At 41.5% G+C, this 22660-nt stretch overlaps 1 protein-coding gene across 4 annotated transcripts in view; it reads right to left on the bottom strand.

Annotated features, from left to right (window-relative positions):
• LOC124154433 (protein sprint) overlaps positions 1-22660 on the bottom strand; it is a 373236-nt gene that overhangs the window by 16198 nt on the left and 334378 nt on the right. For 2 of the 4 annotated variants that reach the window (XM_046528146.1, XM_046528143.1), the window contains exons 7-11: positions 20268-20796; positions 18471-18849; positions 16882-17302; positions 8107-8404; positions 2194-2528 (exon numbers count right to left, since the gene is read on the bottom strand). In XM_046528146.1, the coding sequence (XP_046384102.1) occupies positions 2194-2528; positions 8107-8404; positions 16882-17302; positions 18471-18849; positions 20268-20796 (1962 nt within the window). The remainder of the gene's footprint in view (positions 1-2193; positions 2529-8106; positions 8405-16881; positions 17303-18470; positions 18850-20267; positions 20797-22660) is intronic. The other 2 variants (XM_046528144.1, XM_046528145.1) reach the window with 2 other exon arrangements.

Here is a 22660-nt window from a genome sequence, read left to right as displayed (position 1 = left end):
AAATCTACAGAATAGGGTGGTTACCTATTATTTTTTTATTGCCTAAATCGAAAGATTATTACTCCTGGAGTACGTATTTCACGATTTTAGATTTTTAAATGACGATATCTATTTTTCGCGATTAAATGAAAAGTGAAAATTTTCTAGCGCGCGAAAACGCGACGCGTAAGTACGAATGTCGGGAAATCTCTCCGTGTGACATATTTCTGGTTCCCGCTGCCGCCTTGTGAGGTGACCTTGAGGCGAGTTGAGCGCTGATACGACGCAGGCTGCTAGCGGGTAGCTGAGTACCATGCTGGCTGGTAGCGCTTGGCTTAAATAAGGATTATTAATACCTTATCAAATGAGGAAAACTTTCCGACCTTAGCTAGTTTTAATAAGTGATTACTAAGACATGTTTCCCTGAGCTCTGCGCCTCTTGCATGCATTGGTAACCTCAGACGACGTATAACTCCTATCTTCTCGTATAGAAACTAGGTCCCTGTGACGTCACGTGGAGTGGCATCGCATGGGCGCCAATCTGGCCCTTTTCAAATGAGGATAAAAATGGACCATTGCCATTCGTCTAAACCGATATTTATAAAACGAAATAATTATTATATTATGAATACAGTAATGGTGGGTAACGAATCGCAATCAATGACTTTCGTTTTCTTTGATGAAGGAAACTACCCTATTTAAATAATACACTATTTTTCAACTTAAATGAATACTTGTAGTCAAGACGTTATATTAACAAACTTGTGTCCTCGCGGAATACATAGATAAGTACGCGCACAGAAAAACCTCAACCACTGCGCACCTACTCTACTTAAACGGAAATCAACCTTAGTTAAATTGACAGTAAATTCGAAAAAAGTTCTTGGACCAATCGGGTAAGTATAATAGAGAAGTCAATCTGGCCTTTACACATTTATGTCGCGTAGTTAGCACACGATTTTCGACACTATGCCGATCTTTCTCTACAATTCTAGAGAGATTGTGAGTGACGTATCACTGCATCACTTAAGGTAGGGGTCTTCAACCTTTTTTAATGCAAAGTCCAAAAATCTGGAGGGCCACGATGGTCCACGTCATTTTACAACCACATCAATGGAATTCAAACATAACATAATTCAAAATACAATAACCTTTATTAGTTAAAAAGTTCAATCAATCAATGCGATTTTTGGCATTGTTTATTTTTTACGGTTGTCGATATTTTTTTAATATTGTGAGGGGCGTTACAACATAGCCTCTACGGGCCGAAAGAAATTAGCCGGCGGGCCGCATGCGGTTCGGGAGCCGCGGGCTGAAGACCGTTAACTTCAGGCTCCTGGAATGGATTTTTTGAAGGCATCTCTTAACCAGAATTCGCAAGATAATCACAAGATAATTATTTTCCTTGGAAACTATTTTAAAATAAGAACAAGTCGCGAAACATGAAATTTTCATTTGTACACGGATTCAAATGAAACTAGGAGGATCAACGAAGTACAGAAAAAAAGACTTCGTGGATAACTGTGCTTCAAAGGGTACCTCGCCAGTGAAGAGCAGTACTGGTTCTAGGAACCCGTCATTGGGGGTAGGGAGGAAGAACTGGGCAGGTAGTACACAGGATCGGAGCACGCCCCCCAAGTAAACGGATAGTTTGTTTCAGAGGACTTCCTCGACGTATAATAACCATTATGGTACATTAACCACATCGTCAAAATCGTTAAACCTTCAAACATGCAAATACGCTGGAAGCCATTTCACCTAGTGTAATGTGATACCCAATGGCTATAATAGGGCTATAGACCCTAAATCGGGTATCATCTTCAACTAACTAATCTTAAAGACTTATCCCTCCGGGGAGGACCAAGAGATTTGTAGAGAATTGGAGCGGTCAAGACAGTAACGGATACAGAAAAAACTGAAAGGGGGGGGGGGCAAAAAAGATATTTTGAGCGACCTTAATCTGGGCTATGTTTATCTCAATGAAAAATAATCAAGTTACATTCAAAATTTAAGAGTGTTTTATTTAAACTGATTATACGCGTATACTAGGCAATGCTATCTTATGATAAAAAAGTTACAATTATGGTTCTGCAATGTTCGGCAATTCGGGCGGCTCCGCAGGAAGGGGGGGCGCCCCCGTATGTATTCGTCCTTGGGTCAAGAAGGATTTGGGAAGTGTGGGCAAATAATGGATGGATAACTAGTTGTACTCACATATGAGCTCAGACATCTTTCCGCGCTGCAAGGCCTTGGTTCGACCGAAGCAGCCACCGGTCGCGGTGGCAGGCGAGTATCCGCAGCCGTCGCCGCTGGCGGCGGGTGGCGCGGCGGTCGTCTCTTCCTCGCTGACGAGCGGCGGCACGGCGGCGACGCTGAGCCGCACCAGCGACTCGGCGTCGCTCAGGAAACTGCTTGCCGCCTTCTCGGCGTCGGCCGGCATGGCAGAGCCGCTGTTGATGAGGCCATCCCAGCGCGAGCTGTCCCACGGCTCCGAGAACACGGTGTGAGTGTCCTCGTCGCTGGCCTGCGACGCTGAAGACAGGTGCTGCCTGCAACGGCGAAAAGGCAAACCGTTAGCAACAACAACGGACGACAGAATAGATGGAATAGGGAAGTGCACTAATTTTTTTTTATTGCTGAATTTGAAAGTTTAGCCTAAAAAAGAAACATTAGTATAGTCACTTTTATTTTCTGCATCTGGGGTATGCACTTTAAAACGTTTTGAAAGTCGGAAAATTTCATGTTGCGCTGAAACACAGTGCCTCCATCTTGATTGAGATGTGACGTCACAAGGCAGTAGTCACCAGTGGAGTATCGCTGAATTCCGTCGCCTTCTTCAGCGCGGCGAGAGTTTCCGGGAATCGGTGGAGTTTGCTTCCTAAAAATGTCGTCTTGTACCGAAAACATGAATTCAAAATAGAATTATAAATGACTTTTTGTTCCAAATTTCATCTCGACGTCGAAACAAAAGCCTGGAGAAGATATTCATTCCCGTGCCTTAAGCACAAGCTATACGGAATAAATGGTTCAAGGCTGCTCCTGACTTTTACCTATCGATGATATTCTGTTTTGAAGATCATTTGAAGGTATTGTAAGATCAAATTGATATTTATATTATAATAATTTACTTAATGGGTACCTCAGTCACATCAGAAAGTGTGTTGAGTCAAAATATAGCATCTTCCGCGTAGACCTACGTAATTTATAAACTGAAAGTAGTTTGGTTAAAGAATTATGGCGCGACTGTTTTTTTACACGACCGGGCAAAATGCGTACTTTGCCCATGTTATGTGCATATATGATAACAAACGATTTTTGTTAAAGTTAATCTTTATTTGTTGAAATTAGTACATTTATAGGTGATACAGATATAAAGGTACACGGCAGGTCGCGCGGCGTAATTTGTACTCCACTGGTGACGGGTTCATCTTGCTGATCCAAAAAATTAGCTACAATACCTCGAACTTTGAAAACTCGCAATATAGGCAGTCAAAGTACATTGTAAGGATACACGAGACCATTATAGCCCAGAATGTACGTACAATGTCGAAATCCTTGGTTTTCAAAGATTGACGTATTTTATACGCCAGCGCGCCCGGTCCAGGGTTATCAACTTTTATTTCATCCTATTTGTTAGTTGAAATTATATTTCAGAATGGTTCTTTTAGCACTGCTACTGAGGTAAACTGGTAGGTACTGAGTACAAGGTACTGAGGTATGTACTGAGTAAGTAAACTCCCTTTGGAGTAATGTGAATTACAAGTGTTCGAGATATATGGCATTTTATATTCGCTTTGTGTTCTTATTAATTATGCCTGTACGCATATTGTTGCTTGCCGCGAGCCTTTAATGGTATGTGCTCTTGCAAGAGTGGTTTTCATTTTTAATGTGGAAGTTGGTCAGTATAAGCAAAGAAAAAATTAACATTTTAGCGCACACCAACCCTTGTAGCCATCGTATCTCTGCGTTTGTAGTGACACTGCTAAAATACCTAAACGCCATAATGATGATAAAAAAATTGTCTCATGTCAATGATTGCTGCAATTATAATTAATGATAAACTTGATGCCGTATAATCACAATGAAGACAACAAAAAATAATGCCGTGACGCAGTCTTGAACCACGGTCCTTCGGATGAGATCTATTCTTGCAAACGTGCACGCTACCACTACCCCAACCGACCCATTGAAATATAGTGGACATTTTGAATTTATATATATATAATTTGTAAAAAGTAACGCATGAAAATTAATTAATTACCGCCTAACTAACGCCCTAATTGAAAAAGATGCAGCAAGGTACGCGGTCTCCCCTTGTTAGCCTTAACGTCTCGCATTTCTATGGAGCGTTGAACCTGTCCTCCTTATTCAAAAATTCAGTAACCATAAATACATCAAAGTTTGGTATACCATTTATAAATCGTTGGAATTTTCCTTCTCCCAACCAAGATTATCTTTTCTTGAACCCATCCTGGACAGCGAACCATTGCAACAACCAGCGAGCTCGGAAATAAGGCTAACATCCCATGATTCTAGTTGCGAAGGGCGAACGTTCCGGCCGGCGTGAATACATACGCAACGAATAAGTCTTGCAGCAAACGTCTGAAATAGGTTTATTAGTTTGACTCTGTTCTTACAAAAAACGTTTTGGCATGATAAACGGCATTGTGTCAAAATATACCCAGCGAAAAATAAATGCCATCATGCATTTATTAAAGATTCAATGTGCTATTCGTACTACTCTTTCCAAACTTGAAGTTGACTCGTAAATGAATATTAATATATTACGCAATGATGAAGTCGTTTACTCAAAAGAGAAGCAGCCACATATATATTCTGAAGATATTTTATGACAGCAAAAAACGGATACCCTCAAATTCTGTAATTTTTCTATGCAATAGACAATGCAATGTGGTAGAACTAAACGGTGTAGAAGCTGCCTTCTGCTACTGCCTTGTGACGTCACGGCCAATATTCAACATGGACACCCGTTTTCGCGGCCTTTGAATTTTTCCATATTTCAGACGGTCATCTCGAATAAAGTATTCACTATTAGGATTTAAACTGTGGTTTTACGACATTATGTTATTCTGAACTCCAATTTAAAGAATGTGTTTGGTGCATTTGAAACACTAGTGCACTTCCCTATTTCGATCATCTCATACGTTATTCGGCATGTCATTATTCACAATTGAGGCAGGCACGCAGCCAGAGGCGGATTCAAAAACAAATTCCGGGGGGAGGGGTGTCCGAGGTGTACCAGGGGTAGAGGGGTGTTTTTACTGAAGGGATTGCTAAGCTCTACGATAAATACAACTCAAACTTCTCTCATGTTTGGGACTTGTAGCCATGCATTTGCATATACACTATCTTTACTCCTACACAAGAATACAAAAACTCTTGTATCTACTAATAGAGATTAAATATTTTTTGATAAAATTTTGGGGGGGCCATGACCCCTGTGAAATTCCCTCCCTTTAAATCCGCCCCTGCACGCAGCCATTGGGGAGTTATGGAGGCTTCAGCCTCCATGTGAAGACTAACGGTTACTTAGAGAAAGTAGTGAGTAGATTAAAAGATATTACAATTTTACATGTAACGATTACGATTACAAGTACATTTTAAAGAAGTTTACAATCGATACCGGTAGCTTAAATACTTAGCTTAAATACCCCAACATTGGCCCCCGTACACAGATAACTCACCTCTTTCCGTTATCGTCTCCCGGGGTCGCGTCACTTCGCACAGACATATCCCTTCGAACAGAAAATAGATTTTTACGCGCACTTTTTCAATAACATCCATAAACCTCATTAAATTCCAACGCATTAAAAATGCATATAGGCTGACGAGACATCGAATCTCCATCGCTGTTAAGAGGAAGTCTACCTCCCCCTCGATCGGTCTTATTGTGATGACGAATTACACGCGTAAAACTTAAAATATCATCTTGAAATTTTCTTGGTAATCTGAGTCGACTTTGTTATACATTTTCCTGCATCTCAAATATATTTAAAATGTAATCAGATAAAATAATTAAAAGGCAAAAGGTAAAATTATCGAATTTGTCATACAGGAAAATGTTGAAAACGTTCTACTTTACGTATACTGAACATTTCATGACGATAGCTTATGTTTCAAGAGATTAATCGGTCACCAAATGAGACAGGTCAAGTAGAGGAGGTACGCATTCTCTTAAGCAATTGGTCACAAAAAAAAACAACTCCGAAGACGAGAGAGTGAATTCCAATCAATCACTTTGTGACAATCCATGATCACTATTGCGCCATCAAAGTGATACCTACATCGAGATCTCAAACGATCGCCTCCTCCAAACGATCAGCGGAAATGAAGGTGAAGAGCACTCGGCGAGACGCTTATAATACATTGGATTGGAAAAATAAAAGGCGTGGGAGACCGCACCCTTGAGACACGCGGTGAACGATTAAATGACATCTCACAGTGAATGGGGGTATACAGTTAGCATAACGGCAAATATGACGTCAGAAGACGACCAGCAGGGTGGCGGCCTTTACATACACGAACGGCAAAGAATAAGGTAATAAGGAAAGACAATAACAACCGAGGAATTTACACGGCAATTCAATTGTGACGTAATCGCATGCAAACACCTTTGCACGCAGTTACATGAACGTGCAATTATACACCAAGAGTGAAATTAGCCATGAAAAAAATTAATTGGGCTGTAGCCGGGATTCGAACCCGGATTTTCGGGCTGCCGGGCTGTAATTCGCCCAGGAAGGTGGTTCATCTGTTACAATACCTCACTGGCGATTTCATATTTGACGATTTATCGCTACCTGTTTTCTATAAACCGGCCTTAATTCAATTTGTAGGACGTTGATATACCAACCAGAGGGTTCAGGATTCAAATCTTGGGTGAAGCCTTTGAACAGGCCGAAACAAAAATTCTCAATTTGCCCATAAAAAGCCTCCCTACTATGAAAGTGTGGATTTTACTCACATTGTGGCTTAGTCCGGGATAGAGTCTATCATCCTTATCCAAACCAACTCAAGGGTTGAAAGACAGAGAGAATGATACGTCGATATTTTGGAAAAAATAGAGGTGACAGAGGATGACGAATCTTACAGAGCACTATGAGCTTAGCTCTAGGAGGGTAAACAAACGTTCTCATCCCCATTGATGATTGCTTAATGCAATCGAAAAACAGGTTTCGTAGATATATTTTTCCCGCTAAGTTACCTGCCTTCGGACTCATTCACTTTAACCAACTCGTACATCAACTTCATCATTAAAATTCTTGCACGGGTTTGAATTTACCTAAAACTATAAAACCCGAGACCGGCGAGAGACTAAAAAAATCTATGCGCTTAGTGCGTTCTTGACTTTTTCCTATATTTTGCAAAAAAAGTGTCTCGATTCATAAAATGTTTCAAATTTCGCCACCAAATTGTCGTAGAGCCATGAATAGTGGCTAATTTTAAAGCAAAGGCATTGTGCAAAAGATTAACTATGTAAAAAATTGATTTATCGCCTTAAATGTTTAAAAAGTAGCTAATCACCTTACTGACCACATGAACTCCATCTCAGAATCGACTATTTAATGATAACAAGGACATGAAAAACCGGTTTAATTAGGGTAAATTTAACTCACAGAGGTACAAACTAATCACTACATTAACAGCAAGGGAAGTGAAATTTCCTATTTTTTCGTGGCGGATGGAGTGGAAACACAAATTTTGAAGTAGTCGGAAGCCAGGAAATCTATATGCAGATTAGAAGAATTAGGAAAAATAAATCGGTAATCGCAGTACGCTGTATCTTCGAAAATACGAAACCGGTTTCCTGATTCTCTCGGGCAATCACAGGACTTGTTAAATTTAGCCAATTTGTAGAAAAACTCCTCTGTGAGTGCATTTACGTGGATCGACGGTTGACGGAAATTAAATTTGGGTGATGGTTCCGTCTTACTGTTGCGTTGACTTTGGACTGTTTCATGTTGGCGCTCTAAACCTCGGTGTGGATGTTTGAGAGAAAAGATGATGGGCTTAAATTTACATTATTCTTTACAATTTCGTAATCTGGACGTTCCGATGTCATCTTCAAAAGTTCGCGATTAAACAAACGCCAAACGCGACACGCACCTGAGTGTCGTCTCGGCGTTCACTTCCGGTCGGCCCTCCACGTTGTCGTAGGAGGACATCCTTGAGCTGACCACGGCGGCGTCGCTGGCGGCGGGCGAGGAAGGCGCGGCCGCGCCTCCGCACCCGGCCACACCCTCGAAGAGGAGCGAGGAAAGGTGCGGCATCCGCTTGGCGATGAGGTGGTGCACGGTGATGCGGGCTCCGGCATCCTCGGGTGCAGGCAGAGCGCCGTCGGGCGGGAAGCGTCGCTCGCTCGAGGCGCCCTCGTCCAATGGGTCGGCGTCCGAGGGAACTACTGCTGCGGGTGAAGAGAAAGAAAGAAGTCCGTTAAAAAATGCGCGACAGCACTCACTCAAGTCACACTCCCAAGCTTTTTCGTAAATGGGCTATCAAATATCAATATCATTATATATCTAAAAAGATATTTATCTATGAAAATTTATCATTCTCATTAAAATCTACGCATCCACGCATAAATTTGGAGAGGAGTTTCTTTCTTGCAGTTGAGATAATAGCATTGCTATTAAAATAAACAATAATACTAGGTTATACTGCACTTAATTTTAAGTAGCATGTGCACGTACGTTGACCAATTGCTGGATTACTTGGACATCAAATTCAATAACTTCAACTATGACATACTAAAACTACACCAGACCGAACTTTTATGCCTTAGGTGTCACATTTTTGAACATTTATCAATGAAAGTCACAAAAATAAGGTGGAAAGGTCATACTTAATGGCGATGCATATAGAAAATTCATGAAATTTTAGCATCGTGAAAACCTTTTTCCGCTTCATTTTATTTCACTTCAGCTAACTCCGTGACGCGTCGCGACGCCCCTTCATGGAGAGCCATGGATTAATTCAATTGGAAATCGGTCGCGGGAAACGTGATAGCATGTCATAAAGTATCTTCGGTTAATTGCAGTGGCGGATCCAGAAGAGGTTAGATGCTTCCACTTCGGTTATCCAATTGACGCCTGATACAACGGTAATTTTACCCGGTCCCCCACTATTACTAGGAGGTGCCCCCCCGCTTAGCTTGCCCTTGTACCTATCCTGGATCCGGCCCTGGTTAATGGGAACCATGATGCGGAATGACGCAATTTAGTAAGGCGCGTGGACAATCAATGCAACGTACCATACTGTCGAAAGAAGACAAAGCTGAATGCGTCATGGTATCTCTTAAATGTGAGCTAACTGACTAAGACGAGACAGATTTATTGAAGGTGTTTCAACGCGACTTTGCGATTCAAAAGGAATGTCTGGCATTATTTCGCCAAGAAAATAACTTCCAACATAATGGTTACTCATCTCTAGATTGTAAAAATTAATTGAAAATATTAAGCATAAACACCCATTTTTTAACGTGGATAATTTTTTTATTCCTTACCATACCTGTAATTTAGGTGACCTGTCTTCAAACTCTGATATACTCTCAACTCAAGTGTTTTAGTTTCAGTTATAGTTAAATTTGCAAACTATTCTGTATGTAGATACGTGAGATGCTATAGTATCTTTTGAATTTATATAGGGGAGAGTGTTGTGCCGCGGAATACTTTTTCAGCTTTTTTATATAAATCACAATATATTTACTGAAGATCCAGTCTAATAGCAGCAGTTCAATCCATCAGGATTACTTCACATAAGTTTTCAGTTTTATTCTTGTACCTTTACTATTAATGGATCTAATTAGGACTTCTAAAAGTGTCTGCAATTGTTCCAAGGTACTTCATGTTCATGTACACCTCGGAACAATACATATTGTACCAAGGAACACAAGTCAGATTGGAGGGAACAGCAACGAAACCCGTGAAAAATGAAATCAAATTGCATTATATTTGTTAAATTTGAAAGTAAATTAAAACTTCACATAAAGAAAATTAATGTAGTTGGTTAAAACTCAATTTTAAAATATAACTCCTTTCAAGAACAAGAACAGATATCTTCCGTTGAAGGGGTCGATTAATAACATATGGCGGCATAAAGTCGTAGTCTGTGAATACACCACGATCCAGAGGGAAAATTCCAGGAGTCTCAAATCCACTGACGATGTATTTGATTGTATTTTTTTACAGATATCTCTAATGAAAACATGTTCCAACATGTGCTTATGTCACTTGGTACAATAGGTAGCCATATTGAATTCCGGCTAATATTTCAGGTTAAAATTGCATCTAAAATACCAAATAAGTAGCTAATACTACTAACCATCATAAGTCAATTTCACCTAAGCTAAGATAACCACTGCTGGTGAGATAGATTTTTGGTAAAACACTTCGATATGCAACTAAAAATATTTACTTTTCAGCGTCAAAAACTTCGAAATAGCGCCTTCTTTGTAAATATAACCCAAATGAACTCAAATTGACCTATGGTACTCTCTAGCGCATCTTTCACGTAATACCTTACTTTACAGTCCCTAGGTCGAAGCTCTTGCCGATAGCTCCTAGTGTTCCTAGGTATACTATGCCCTAGGTATACCACCCTCCCCCAGTAGCGCAGCGAGGGGGGGGTTTTAGGGGATAGAGCTCAGGGAAATTTTTAAGTTAAATCCAATTTACTTAATTGCATTAATATTACTAATAGAATAGTGTAAGGATTGATAAAATATCCCTGAGAAAGCCGTAAAACTCACTATTTATCCTAAAATATTTCTAGGGAGGGCCCCCGCACCTCCCGCTTACCCTGGCGGGTATGCCGTACCCCCAAACATCCCAGTATTAGTTGCACCTAAAACCCCTCCCAGCCTTAATTCCTAGCTGCGCCCCTACCCTCCCTTACTTACCAAAAGGTCTTAAATCACTTTATCACGTTTAAGGTCAAAACGACATTAAAATCTTCGAGGAAATCGAGAAATTTTCCATGCGCACCGACAAGCGTAACGAGAACGAGCGTTTGCGAAATTTATTTGCTTGAATAAATTTTCCAACATCATATCATATCAGGGAAGACAAATATTTTTGGGTGTTTAGTCCATGGAATATGGTTCGAAGAACGACGTACTAGTCCAGCAAGACTTATGAGATTTAGGTAATAACGAGGAGATGGAACGATCACAGAAGACATCTATCTGACCGAAACACGGTTAGATTAGCGAGGATAAGATTAAAATTACAACATCGATAAGGTGCGTTTCCTGGATTGCCAAGTTTTATTATAAAGGTACCACTGTAACTCGAAAAGCATCACGAGCAGGGAATGCGAGGACCAAAATAAGAGCGGGAGGTCACAAATTTGAGCAGGTGTATCACTTTAGCCATTTAGGCAGTATATTAGAGCAAAACAGTGATAGCAGTAAGGACACAAGGAAAAAAATTGCGGTGGTAGAGATGCGTTCATGGCCAGAAATGAGATGATATGAGGATCTTTGTGCATAAGTTTAAATAAAAGGCAGGAGATTAATCTGGATAACAGCGCTTCTCAGCGCGGAAATGTGGGCGCTGAGGAAGGAGGGCGAGAGGAAACTGTAAACGCTCGAAATATAGGCCATCATCACCACTGGTCAACAACCCTAGGATTGGTTTGACGCAGCTCTCCACTTAGTTCTCCTATCAGCTAATATTTTCACACCTACGTATTTCTTCTCTTTTACATCCTTCTTTACTTGTTCCATATATTTTGTTCTAGGTACCCCTTTTCTGTTCTTGCCTTCCACCTGTCCCTCGACGATTGTCTTCATCAGGCCATCACGTCTCAAGATGTGGCCTATAAGGTTGCTTCGTCTTCTTTTTTACGGTTTATATAAATATAGGTGTGGAGGAGAAAGATGGTGAAGTGGATGGAGAGGAGGAGGAACGACGAAGTGCTGGACATGGTTAGTGAAAAGAGACAACTTCTACAGCAGATACGGAGGAGAGAGAAGGCATGGACGAAGCGAGTTCTGAGTTGGGAGGGGATTTTGAAAACCGTGCTGGAGGAAAGAACGCTATTCGGACGAGTTAGGGGAGGGAGATAATAGGTTTTTTGAGATAGAGGTAATGGAGGTGGGCCTTATTGTGAATTAAAGATGAAACTCCAAGTTGGGAGGGAAGAGAGATCAGGGTGATCGATGTAAAATCCCCATGCAAACCTACTTTGATCGTCATAATACTTTAAATATAAACAAAATCGGGAAAATGAATGTTCTGAAGAGAGAGTTTCGACATAAGGTTTTGGATGGAGCGAGTATTGAACGAGGATTGGGTTTTAAAAAAACCGTGGTTGAGGTGAGAATGCCGTTATGAGTTGGGAGACGATAGGCATAAGATATGACGCGAAACACTTTGCACTTTCCACATAAAAATTTATTAAACTACAGTCGACATATTTCGCTACACTTTGATAATGCTGCAGTGCAACGAAGCATGTCGACTGTAGTTTAATAAATTTTTATGTGGAAAGTGCAAAGTATTTCACTTCATATCTCATAATGGATCTCCGCAAAGTATCTGCCACATCCATCCAATTTAACGATAGGCATTGTTCGAAAATGTTCCATGCAGCCCTACCTCAACCAGCCGAATACTTTGATAACAAATATAGACGCCCATCGAGTGTATTGAGGGGGTGAGAAGCCAAGGGATACATGTAATTTTTCTAAACAGATTAGAGGTAAAGAAACAACGAGATCAACTAGATAATATTTCACCATCATCATCATCATCATTATTCAACAATCCTAAGATTGGTTTGACGCAGCTCTCCATTCCTCTCTCCTATCCGCTAACCTTTTCATAGCAACGTATTTCCACTCTTTTAAATCCTTTATAACCTGTTCTATGTAATTCAGTCGAGGCCGTCCCTTTCCCTTCAACCTGTCTTTCAACGATTGTCTTCAACAGGCCATCATGCCTCAAAATGTGGCCAGCCAAGTTGTCCCTAGCGGTGAATTTGATTTTCCACTCGATATCAGCACAGAACAGAGATTCACTCGTATTCCTTTGCCGTCAAGTTATTGTACAATTCTTATCAGAATTTCTATACTTAAATAACTGTTTAGAAAAAAAAAACAAAACACTTTAAATCCTTGGCTTCGCACCCTCACAATTGAGGAATGAACGAAGAGAAATTCACAAAACGGAATACTAGCGGTAACGTGTTCGCGGTTCGACAGATGGACACTTGAAGGCAGGAAGTTTCAGACTCGGCCACTTACGCTCTGAAGGAAGGAGCAATTAATGGACATAGGATGACCTCAAAACCAACTCTAACTACTTTCCTTACTTACTGGTGCAAATTGCGTTGGAAAATGACCAAGGAGAATTTGGATCATCACAGAGGACTTTTGACCTTATTACAATTAGAGTTACGAAGATAAGATTACATTTACAATATCTAAAGTGAATATCGATGGCTTAGTTCTGACAACACGTATCTCAAAATTTGGCCTGTCTGCGTCAATACTACCAATACTGTTAACAAAAAAATAAAATTCAAGCAAATAAAAACTCTTTGCTTGCAAATGTATGCTTCTTTTTCAGTTTTATGTATTTTTGGTTTTTAATTTCAATAAAATTATATACAAGTACAACTAAAAAAATTAATAGTATTTTTGCTAACCTGAAAAGTTAATATTTTTGAGATACGAGTTGTTATAACTTTACCGTCGATATCTAGTATTAATTTTGGAGGTACTGACCACTAGTAAATCATCGCAAGCACGGAATTCGGGGTTCTAAATAGAAGTGGGAGGTCACTAATTTGAGGTGGTGAATAAGTTCGCGTATTTGGGCAGCACACGGCAGCAATAATTCGAAAATAGTACATGTTAGCCATCTCAACTGGCGTAATACTTAGGTAACAAATATAAACGCCCTTCGAGAAGAGTTGAAAATGTAAGAGAGAAGAATACACGAAACGAAAGACTGGCGGAAATGCGTTCGCGGGCCGACAGATGGACACTTGAAGGCAGGAAGTTGCGGGATCGGCCCCTTCCGCTCTGCAGCGGCAATTAATGGACATAAGATGACCTCAAAACCGACTCAAACTACTTTCCTCACTTGCAAATCAGGAATCGGTAGAAACACCATGGTGGAATTCTGGTATAAAAATTTTCAGTCAGCAGATAGTCATCAGAAAAACGAATCCAAATGAAAGAAATATCGTTGATTCCTTATTTGCAACTATGTGCGATTTCATCTAAGGAAATTATTATTAAAATATTCCACCAATTAAGGTACGCTTCCATGGAGTATTTAAAAAAAAAATTCCGGCTATTTCCACTCCCTTCATGGACTGGAGACATTTATACATTTTTGATGTTACTCAGAAGCAACATTGGGTTATACAGGGTTAAGTGTGAAAACACTGGCTGAAATGAGAATTGAGGGGAGAGCGGTGCAAAATAATCTTCGGATTTTTGATTAGTGATGACGACACGGACAGCTCAACTCACGTTTCCTGACCTCGTACGAAGAAAAAAACACAGCACATCTCCATAAGAATTTCACACCTGTATTCGCCAGTTCATTGTATTCGGCCAATCTTCCTCCAGAGGGCAGGAGGAGTTTGAGAGAGATAACAGCATCCGAACGCAAAACATGGTCGGCCTTCTATCCTCCGTCACGAACGAAAGAGGCAAATAAAAACAACAGTATAGCAGACAAAGATGTCCACTGATGAGAATTCGCCACGTCATTAATGATGGCAACCCGAATCTAGCCAATGGCTTCTCTTTTCCCGGGATAAAGTACGCCCCTCTTCGGGTTGTGGCACCCGTTTCACCCGAGAGGAGACGGACACGATTCAGACACAGTTGATGATGGTTTTCGGGAGTTCCCCGCGTACTTTTTGGGTTTGTTGCCCGACATTTCGTGGCCATCGCTTGCCACTTTTCATGAGGGAATAAAGATAATTTCTCGTGGAGGATATTTATAAGGATTCATGGAGAGATTTTCACTCCATATCCACGAAAAACTATCCGTATTCCCTCAGAGTAACCAGCAACGGCGAAACGTCGGGCAACAGACCCGATAAGTACACGGGGCTCTCCCGAAAAACATAATCAATAGCTGTAATGGTACGTGAAAACTTGAACAAAGAAATACAATTTAGACAAGGTCATCGGTTGACTACTGGCGACCATGTAAAATGTTTTCGTATGGATTTAGAGCAATGACAATGGGGGAATGCTCACCAATTTGAACGAAGAAGCGACATTGTGCTCTGGGAACCATGTCCTCGGGACAGAGCCCTCTGGCGGCGGGACGTGCACAGACGACAACTGAAGATCTGCGCCGCGAAGTTGGGATTTCAGGGGTGGGGGAGTCGAAGACGGCATCCGCTGCCCCACACTGCTTCCGGGAAGTGGCCCGCAAGAAGTTGCTTCGCGTCAGAGTCAGAAGTTTATCTGCGCGCGCCTTATCGACATATCTGCCTAATCGCCCATATCTTAGATAATATTTCTCGCAAGACCCAAACGTAGAATCTGCACTGAACATAGAACTCAATCAACAAGGACTGCTGTAAATCCTATGACACAGAGTGCTCAGAAATTATAAACACAGATCACGGACTGGGTGTATCTAAATGCAAAGTTATCGAAAACAATTCCAAAAATGATCCTTCAATTGGATTCACTTGGTGTAAGAAGGTGTGTCAGCATGGAAAAGGGGCAAACGCGATAAGTTAATTTGAGAAAACTGTTTTCAGTAACACTTAAATATTTTAGCGCGAGGCATATCGTACTTTAACGACAACTAAAATGTTTGGAACCACATCACAGTGTAAATGAAAGAGATATTGAAAGTTACTAAAAAAAAACTTTATTCAAAAAACGACGTGTTTCGATGTTCCCCGCGACGGTTTTCAAGCTATCGGAACTCCCAGATATTCGATTCCTGAAAATCTAAATTTACGCAACGCATACGAAACCAACATAAGAAGACAACTGCGATAGCAAAGAAGGCGCTCACGAATAGAAAAAGAGCTGATGAGAGGATCACTATGTAAGAGTTGAAAGGAAAGGCTAGTGAAGAGTCACAATTTCAGTGTAGGGCTATGTGGTGCAGAAACATGGGCACTTAGGAAGAAGGACGAGAGAAGACTGGAGGCATTAGAGATGTGGCTTTGGAGAAGAAAGTAGAAGGTGTAGAGGACAGACAGGAAGAGGAACGACGAAGTGCTGGTCATGGTGGGTGAGGAGAGGAAGCATCTAGATGTGATCAAGAGAAGATAGAAGGTTTGGATTGAGCGAGTACTGAAAGGGGAGGAAAGCAGTGCTAGAAGGAAGAATATAAGATAAACAAGGAGAAGGAGGAAGAGAATAAGAAAATTGTCATAATTATTCTCGTCTTGAAGGATCTAAGGTTTTCCCGGTGAATAAACTGGAGGAAGAGTTCTCGGGTTTCCATCCGGGTCCAAGGGTATCTCAGCACCGACCTTTCGAAGGCTAAGTCTACCATCGTCTTCAGGGTCGACACCCTGCAGACGATGAAAGACGCTGAAAAACCCTTGGACCCGGGTGGAAACCCGAGAACTCTTCCTCCAGTCTATTCGCCGGGAAAACCTTACATCCTTCATGACGGAATAATTGATTCATAAAGACGTTAGGGGTGATCAAGACGAGGTTAAGTCCTCGGGTTTCCAACCGGGTCCAAGGGTTTTTCAGCACCGACGTTTTGAAGGCTAAGTCTGCCATCGTCTTCAGGGTGAATGTTTATTCACCCTGCTTCATCAACAAATCCCTTGGACCCGGCTGTAAACCCGAGAACTGTTCCTCCAATTATTCCGTCAGTCATCCAGTCAGTGGTCAGGAGTGGGCTTTACAGCATAGTGATTTGAGCGGCGTACCTTCTTCCTCGGGGTCTTCTTCGCCTGCTTCCTCCTCTTCGTTGCCGATGAACTCCCAGCTGGAGTCGACGGCCCACGAGGCGTCGTGGAAGGGCCGGTGGCCGCCCCTGCCTCCCACGCGCGGGGGCTGCACCGGCTTGCCCCTTGCGCCCCGCCCCGCGCCCCTCACCAGCTGACTGAGGTTGTCCACGCTGGAGGAGAGGGGCCCCGGGTGCGGCTGGGTGGCGGCCGTTCGCTGCGGGGGCGGGGGCGGGGCGTGGAGGCGGTGCAGGTGCGCGTGGAGGCGTAGGCGGCCGTCCTCCGCCACCGGCGCCTCCGTCAGTTCGTCGCTAGAGTCGATGCGTTCGAGGGCCCCGCGCCGAGGGGCCCCTGCCCAGTGGAGGGCAGCCGTGGGGTCCGAGTGTCGGTGACTGGCCAGCCTCTGTCAACAAACACACACATACACATATAATGAGAATCTATATATAAGATAGGAGCACCTAGTTCAATACATTACGGTTATCACATTTATGCATTAAAACCAAACACAGTTGTAACAAAAGATCAGATATACACAATTAGACCAAAATTCATTATAATTTAATTAATCAAAACTGATACCTAATAGGATAAAAGATAGGAACACTTTTTATTAGTGTCACTTCAATGACAAAAATAATTATGATACGATTGTTTTGAACGCATCAATTAACTGACGGGAGAATGGAAACATGACAAAAGCTAAGATCTTTCCCGGGCGGAGGAAATAAAATCAATCTTTTCCAGTATTTTAAGCGACGTGAGTACGTTTAATATAAATGTAAATTCATTGTATTAATTTAGTTACCATAAATAAACATTGCAGAAAAGTATGTGTCAAAATTCTAGTTTTCTCTTTGTTGATTCACCACCGAATTGTTTTTAATATCCTCTAATTTGTAGTAAAACATTGTTATTACCCAATATTTTGTTTATATCTCAAAATTTTATCCAATTTCATTTCTAACCCTTGTGAAGAGAAATAAATTTTCCGAAATGTAGGCAAAACTTGCATTTTATTCATTTCAAAATAAGACTAAACTCCAAATAATTCACTTTCTCTTAAGTGAGAGGTCAAGAAAAGAAAAAAAAATTATACTCACATTTACTTCAATGACAAAAATTATGATAATACGAATGTTTCGAACGCATACATTAGCAGAGAGCAGTACGCGGTCCGCCATTTTGTATCGTATCGGCGTAAACCCCACAACAAAGTCGTGAAAGTTGATGAAAATAAACAATAACAAACAGTTTAATAGTATTGTTCAAAATTTTTTTTAAAGATTTAATTGCAAAAATTGTGCCATCAGTGTTAACATGCCGAATTTCGAAAACAAATTCAATGCGTGCCATTTTGCGAAATTCGTTCAAGTTTGAGGACATGTATTTTGTTTAAAAAAGTAGCCAATGGAAGATGGTTACTTTAAAAACATGCCCTAATTAATTGAAAAGGACTATTTAAAGTTTCATATTAAAATAAACATTTTAGAGGTTTATCCAGTTTTTGTCGATTTTGCCCACTTCGGCGTCTCGAAATGGGCTTCAAACGAGTGCAGGCAGTTACTTACCGCGTGCAGCAGTTGGTTGGCACGGGCGTCGCCTTTGCCCCTCTGCCGCCTCCGGGGCACGGCCGCCGTGGCCGCCACAATGGCCGCGGCCTCCTGCGCCGGCGACGACACGCGTGCGATGGCATCGGCTGGCTCCGCGTAGAACGGACTGCCGTGCTTGGGCGGTTCGGACGCGTCGGGGGTGGCTGCGTTGAGCCTCTCCAGCAGATCCGGGGGTTTGGGGGAGGGCGGGTCGGGCGATGAGAGGTCGAGGGCGGGGGGGCGTGGCTTGAAGGTGAGCAGCTCGGGAGTGGAGGCCTTGGGGGCCGGCGGCGTCGACTCGCGCGGGGAAGGCCCCCAGATGTCCTCGTAATCGCTCACCTTATCCGCCATCGAACTCCTGGAAACGACATTCATACAGTGATGACATGGCAACGCCGTTCCGGCAAATGGTTAAAAATAGGCATAATAGTCAAATAACAATTTTATCAATTTTGTTGCCTCAAAATTTCAAATATACACATTCGTAGCCAAAAACAAAAAAAAGTTAGAAAATTTAAATAACGAGTTTTAATAAAAACACACAGAGTAACATTTCAATTCTAAAGAGAGTTAAGGAAAGTCCGTTCCGGCACTGCTAATTTTGCCATGATGACACCAAATTCATACCATCCTATTTTGTTTGAAGGCATGTTGAAGTTGAAGGCATTAGATTACGAAATTAACAACGCGGATGGCACAACAAGGCCTACATGAGTTTGAACTCTAACGTTTGAAATCGCCGTCCGAAGACTCACCCCAACCAGCCAGTTTACTCGAACAATGATTTTTTTTGCGTTTATGGTGTCCAAAGTAGTTTGCATGAAAAAACATTAACAAACTGCAGTTAAATAATTTTTGTAAGGAATAAAATTTTATTATAATTTTCAGTATCTTTTAATAATTTTTAAAAATATACGAAACTGGTAGTTTTTTCTTTTAATTTTTTTTATTGTTTGTAGTTGAATTCACTAAAGCAGAATCCAAGATGTTTTCGAACGCATTTTTTTTCTTTTTCCAATTATTCACATACCTAAGATTCGGAGGAGGTTTAGAGCCCATTAAAATGAGTGCAAAAAGTCATTCGTGTATACGGAGGCGGTGATCTAATAACGAACTCCAACATCAAGTGAACAACATAGAATGTAAACATAGTTCAAAAGGAAAAATTAACTCATTACCGGGAATCGAACCACGGAGCTAAGGCCTTCCCGGGCCCTGCACACACTACCATTGTTATCCATGTTTCTAAATTCCATGGTCATTATGAAAAAGTACCATATATATAAATCTAGAACTAACATCTAATATCATCCATGAGTTTCCGCGGAATTGCCATATGAATTCAGGAATTTAGGTAGAGTAACGGTCTGCCGGAAAGCCAAATGTTCATGATTCGATTCCCAGTTCATGGTACTATTTTCCATGGCAGTTTATATGAATTTTCCCGCCGTTCACGTGGTAGGCTTTAAATCCGTAAACTATTCATTTTAAATATAGTAGTTTAAATTACACACCGTATGTTTGCTATTAAGAAGTTTTATTAATATTATTGCTCAATAATTTATAAATTAATAATTATTGTTGAATAATTCAATTCGAAAAAATTAAATAACTTTTTATATAAACTTTCCAAATTTTTTCGCCCGGGGCAAGGGCCCCCACCCTCAACCTATGAATGACTTATTGAACGATTCATTAGAAGATCCATCAGCTCTCGGATTTGATAACTTTTAATATGACCCTCCCAGGTGGAGTGCAGAGATTCGTTCCACTCACTGTGTGCTGCAGTACCTGTAGTAGACGGTGGGCGAGTCCAGAATGTCCGACTCCCTGTAGTGGCGGGACTCTTTTGCCCTCGCCACCTTCTTGTCCCGACTCCTCGTCTTGCGGACGCCCCCTTCGGCTCCCGTGGGTGTCGTGGTGGTCGTCTGCGGCGCGGGGCTAGTCGCGGGGGGCGTCAACTGCACCTCCACGTGGGCCGGAGGGGGCCCCTCTGGGTCGTACAGCGCGCCCTGGTTGTTCACGCTGAACGTGACGGTCGTGGTGACCGTGAAGTTCTGCCCGGATAGCGCGGCTGCTGCGGCCGCGGCGGCGGCGAATGCTGGCTTGGCCCAGCGCGGCGGGGGCGGAGGAGGGGCTGGCTGCGGGGGCGGCGTCGGAGGGGCTTTGGGGGCGATGGGGACGATGTTGAGGGTGGAGGGTGGGGTGGGTCGGGGGCCGCGTGGAGGGGAGGGGCGGGGGGCGGAGGGCCCGGCCCTGAAGGAGGATAAAGAGGGTCCGTCCGACAGCGGAGACAGGTTGAGCACTGGAATGGAATAGAAAGTCAATATTTACGAGCTGTTAATTATAAAAAATGGTCAAATATAAGCAGCCCTTTGTGTAGTAATAACTACAGACGTAGGGGAAAGTTGCCTAAATCGCACCAATTTTGAAAAAAAAGAATTAACTCAAACATGAGTGAAGAAATATAAGTTTTTAATGATGCTTAATATGAGGGAGAATGTCTACTTCTCTCATAATTTTTTGGGACAATCTATTCCAAGTTGAACGCATGTATAAAAATTCAATTTCAAACCTCTGCAAACGGTGCGATTTCAGAAACCGGTTTCCCAAATCGCACCACTGATGGCCAGAATTAGTAAATGATGTTTCAACGACAATGAGAAGGAGAGAGGCAGGTTATTTAAGCTTATTTTTTAGATCCCTTAGCAAAGCAAACATGTGCATTAAAATACCCTTAACATAAGGAACAAAAAAAGTTAAATAAGTCATATCTTTGACATTGATAATATATGTAGTTTTTTTGCTTGATAAAAAATTGCAATGACTGAAACAAAATTTACAAGTCTTTTGTATAATTGTTTATGCTTTGGAATAGTCTTTTCACGGCAACATTTTTGAGACTTCTCATATCGCTAAGGTATAGAGAGTCGTGGTGCGATTTGGGAGCGACCGCCATTTTATATTAAATCATTTCCTCTGCCTAAACACGTGATCATACCGCGCTGTTAACAGCATTAAATGAAACACAATAGACTTCAAAAATATGAAATGCAGCTAAAAATATGTGAATACCACTTATTTATTTTCAATATTCTTGTAAAAAGACGAAAGAAATAGCAGAAGAGACCCTTCTTTTCTTAATACCTGGGCACCTGGTTTGTCACTACACTGGTGGCCACAATTGAAGTGTGGTGTGCTTGGTGATGCAGGGAGTTCCAAATGCAGCCATTAGATTGTAAATATGTCTAATACATTGGTTTTTACGTTGGTGGTGCGATTTGGGAAGCGGTAAGATTTAGGCAACTCTCCCCTAAAACGGTTAGGTACTTAAAGCTGTCGAGAAGTAGATTAATTATTTTTTACTATAAACTTTTCTTTACTTTACTTGTAGCAGTGCCAACGTGCTTCCTCCATTGACTCTAACGATTGTTGCCTAGTCGGCTATCGTTGTGGCGCTGTTGTCCGTCATAGTGTAACTCCAATTGCCGGTTGCTAGAGTTTTGCAAAGGAGAAAACCACTGCAGTGGGTAGACAGGAATTGAGTGTGACTTGCCCGTTTATTTCCCGTTTTATGAGCAGGCTGTTTTTGAACCTTTTTTTGCGCGTATTTTGCCCGCAACTTTCCGCAATGTTGAGCTACAGCTCTGGGACAGAATCTAAAATGTGCGTGCAGAAATTCTGCGTCAAACGCACCAAATTCCATCTCTCTATCACTTGGTATGACTGAGATGGGCCCTAAAGTGTTACTGCGAAAAATTAAGACACCCTGCAAACTTAATATATATATACAATGTATATATTGATTATTTATTTATTTCAATAATTTTCCACACACAGCCGTGTCGCCAATTTCAAGTGAAAATTTTAGCAAGACAAATAATTGTGATCAATAATTGTGACAAATTATAATGATTACAAATGAGATTATAATTAAGTATTAAAAATAATTATAATCATAATTATGATAAGTCAATATTTAGGGGTAATGACTTTCAAAAAAATAAATTAATTAACGGTAAGCGATCACTCCTGAATACAAACATTACAATTGGGGGAATGGAGCTCTACCGGCCTATTAATTACAGAGTGAAGTAATTACCCAAATATCCGTATAAATGCATCCCCTAACACTCGCCCCACTAATTCTCAACTGAAATATAAACCTG

Source organism: Ischnura elegans, chromosome 2 (genome assembly GCF_921293095.1).
Source record: "Ischnura elegans chromosome 2, ioIscEleg1.1, whole genome shotgun sequence".
In the NCBI taxonomy this organism is placed as follows: Eukaryota; Metazoa; Arthropoda; class Insecta; order Odonata; family Coenagrionidae; genus Ischnura; species Ischnura elegans.
The sequence above is the reverse complement of the archived record's forward strand: the minus strand, read 5'-3'. Positions and strand labels throughout refer to the sequence as shown.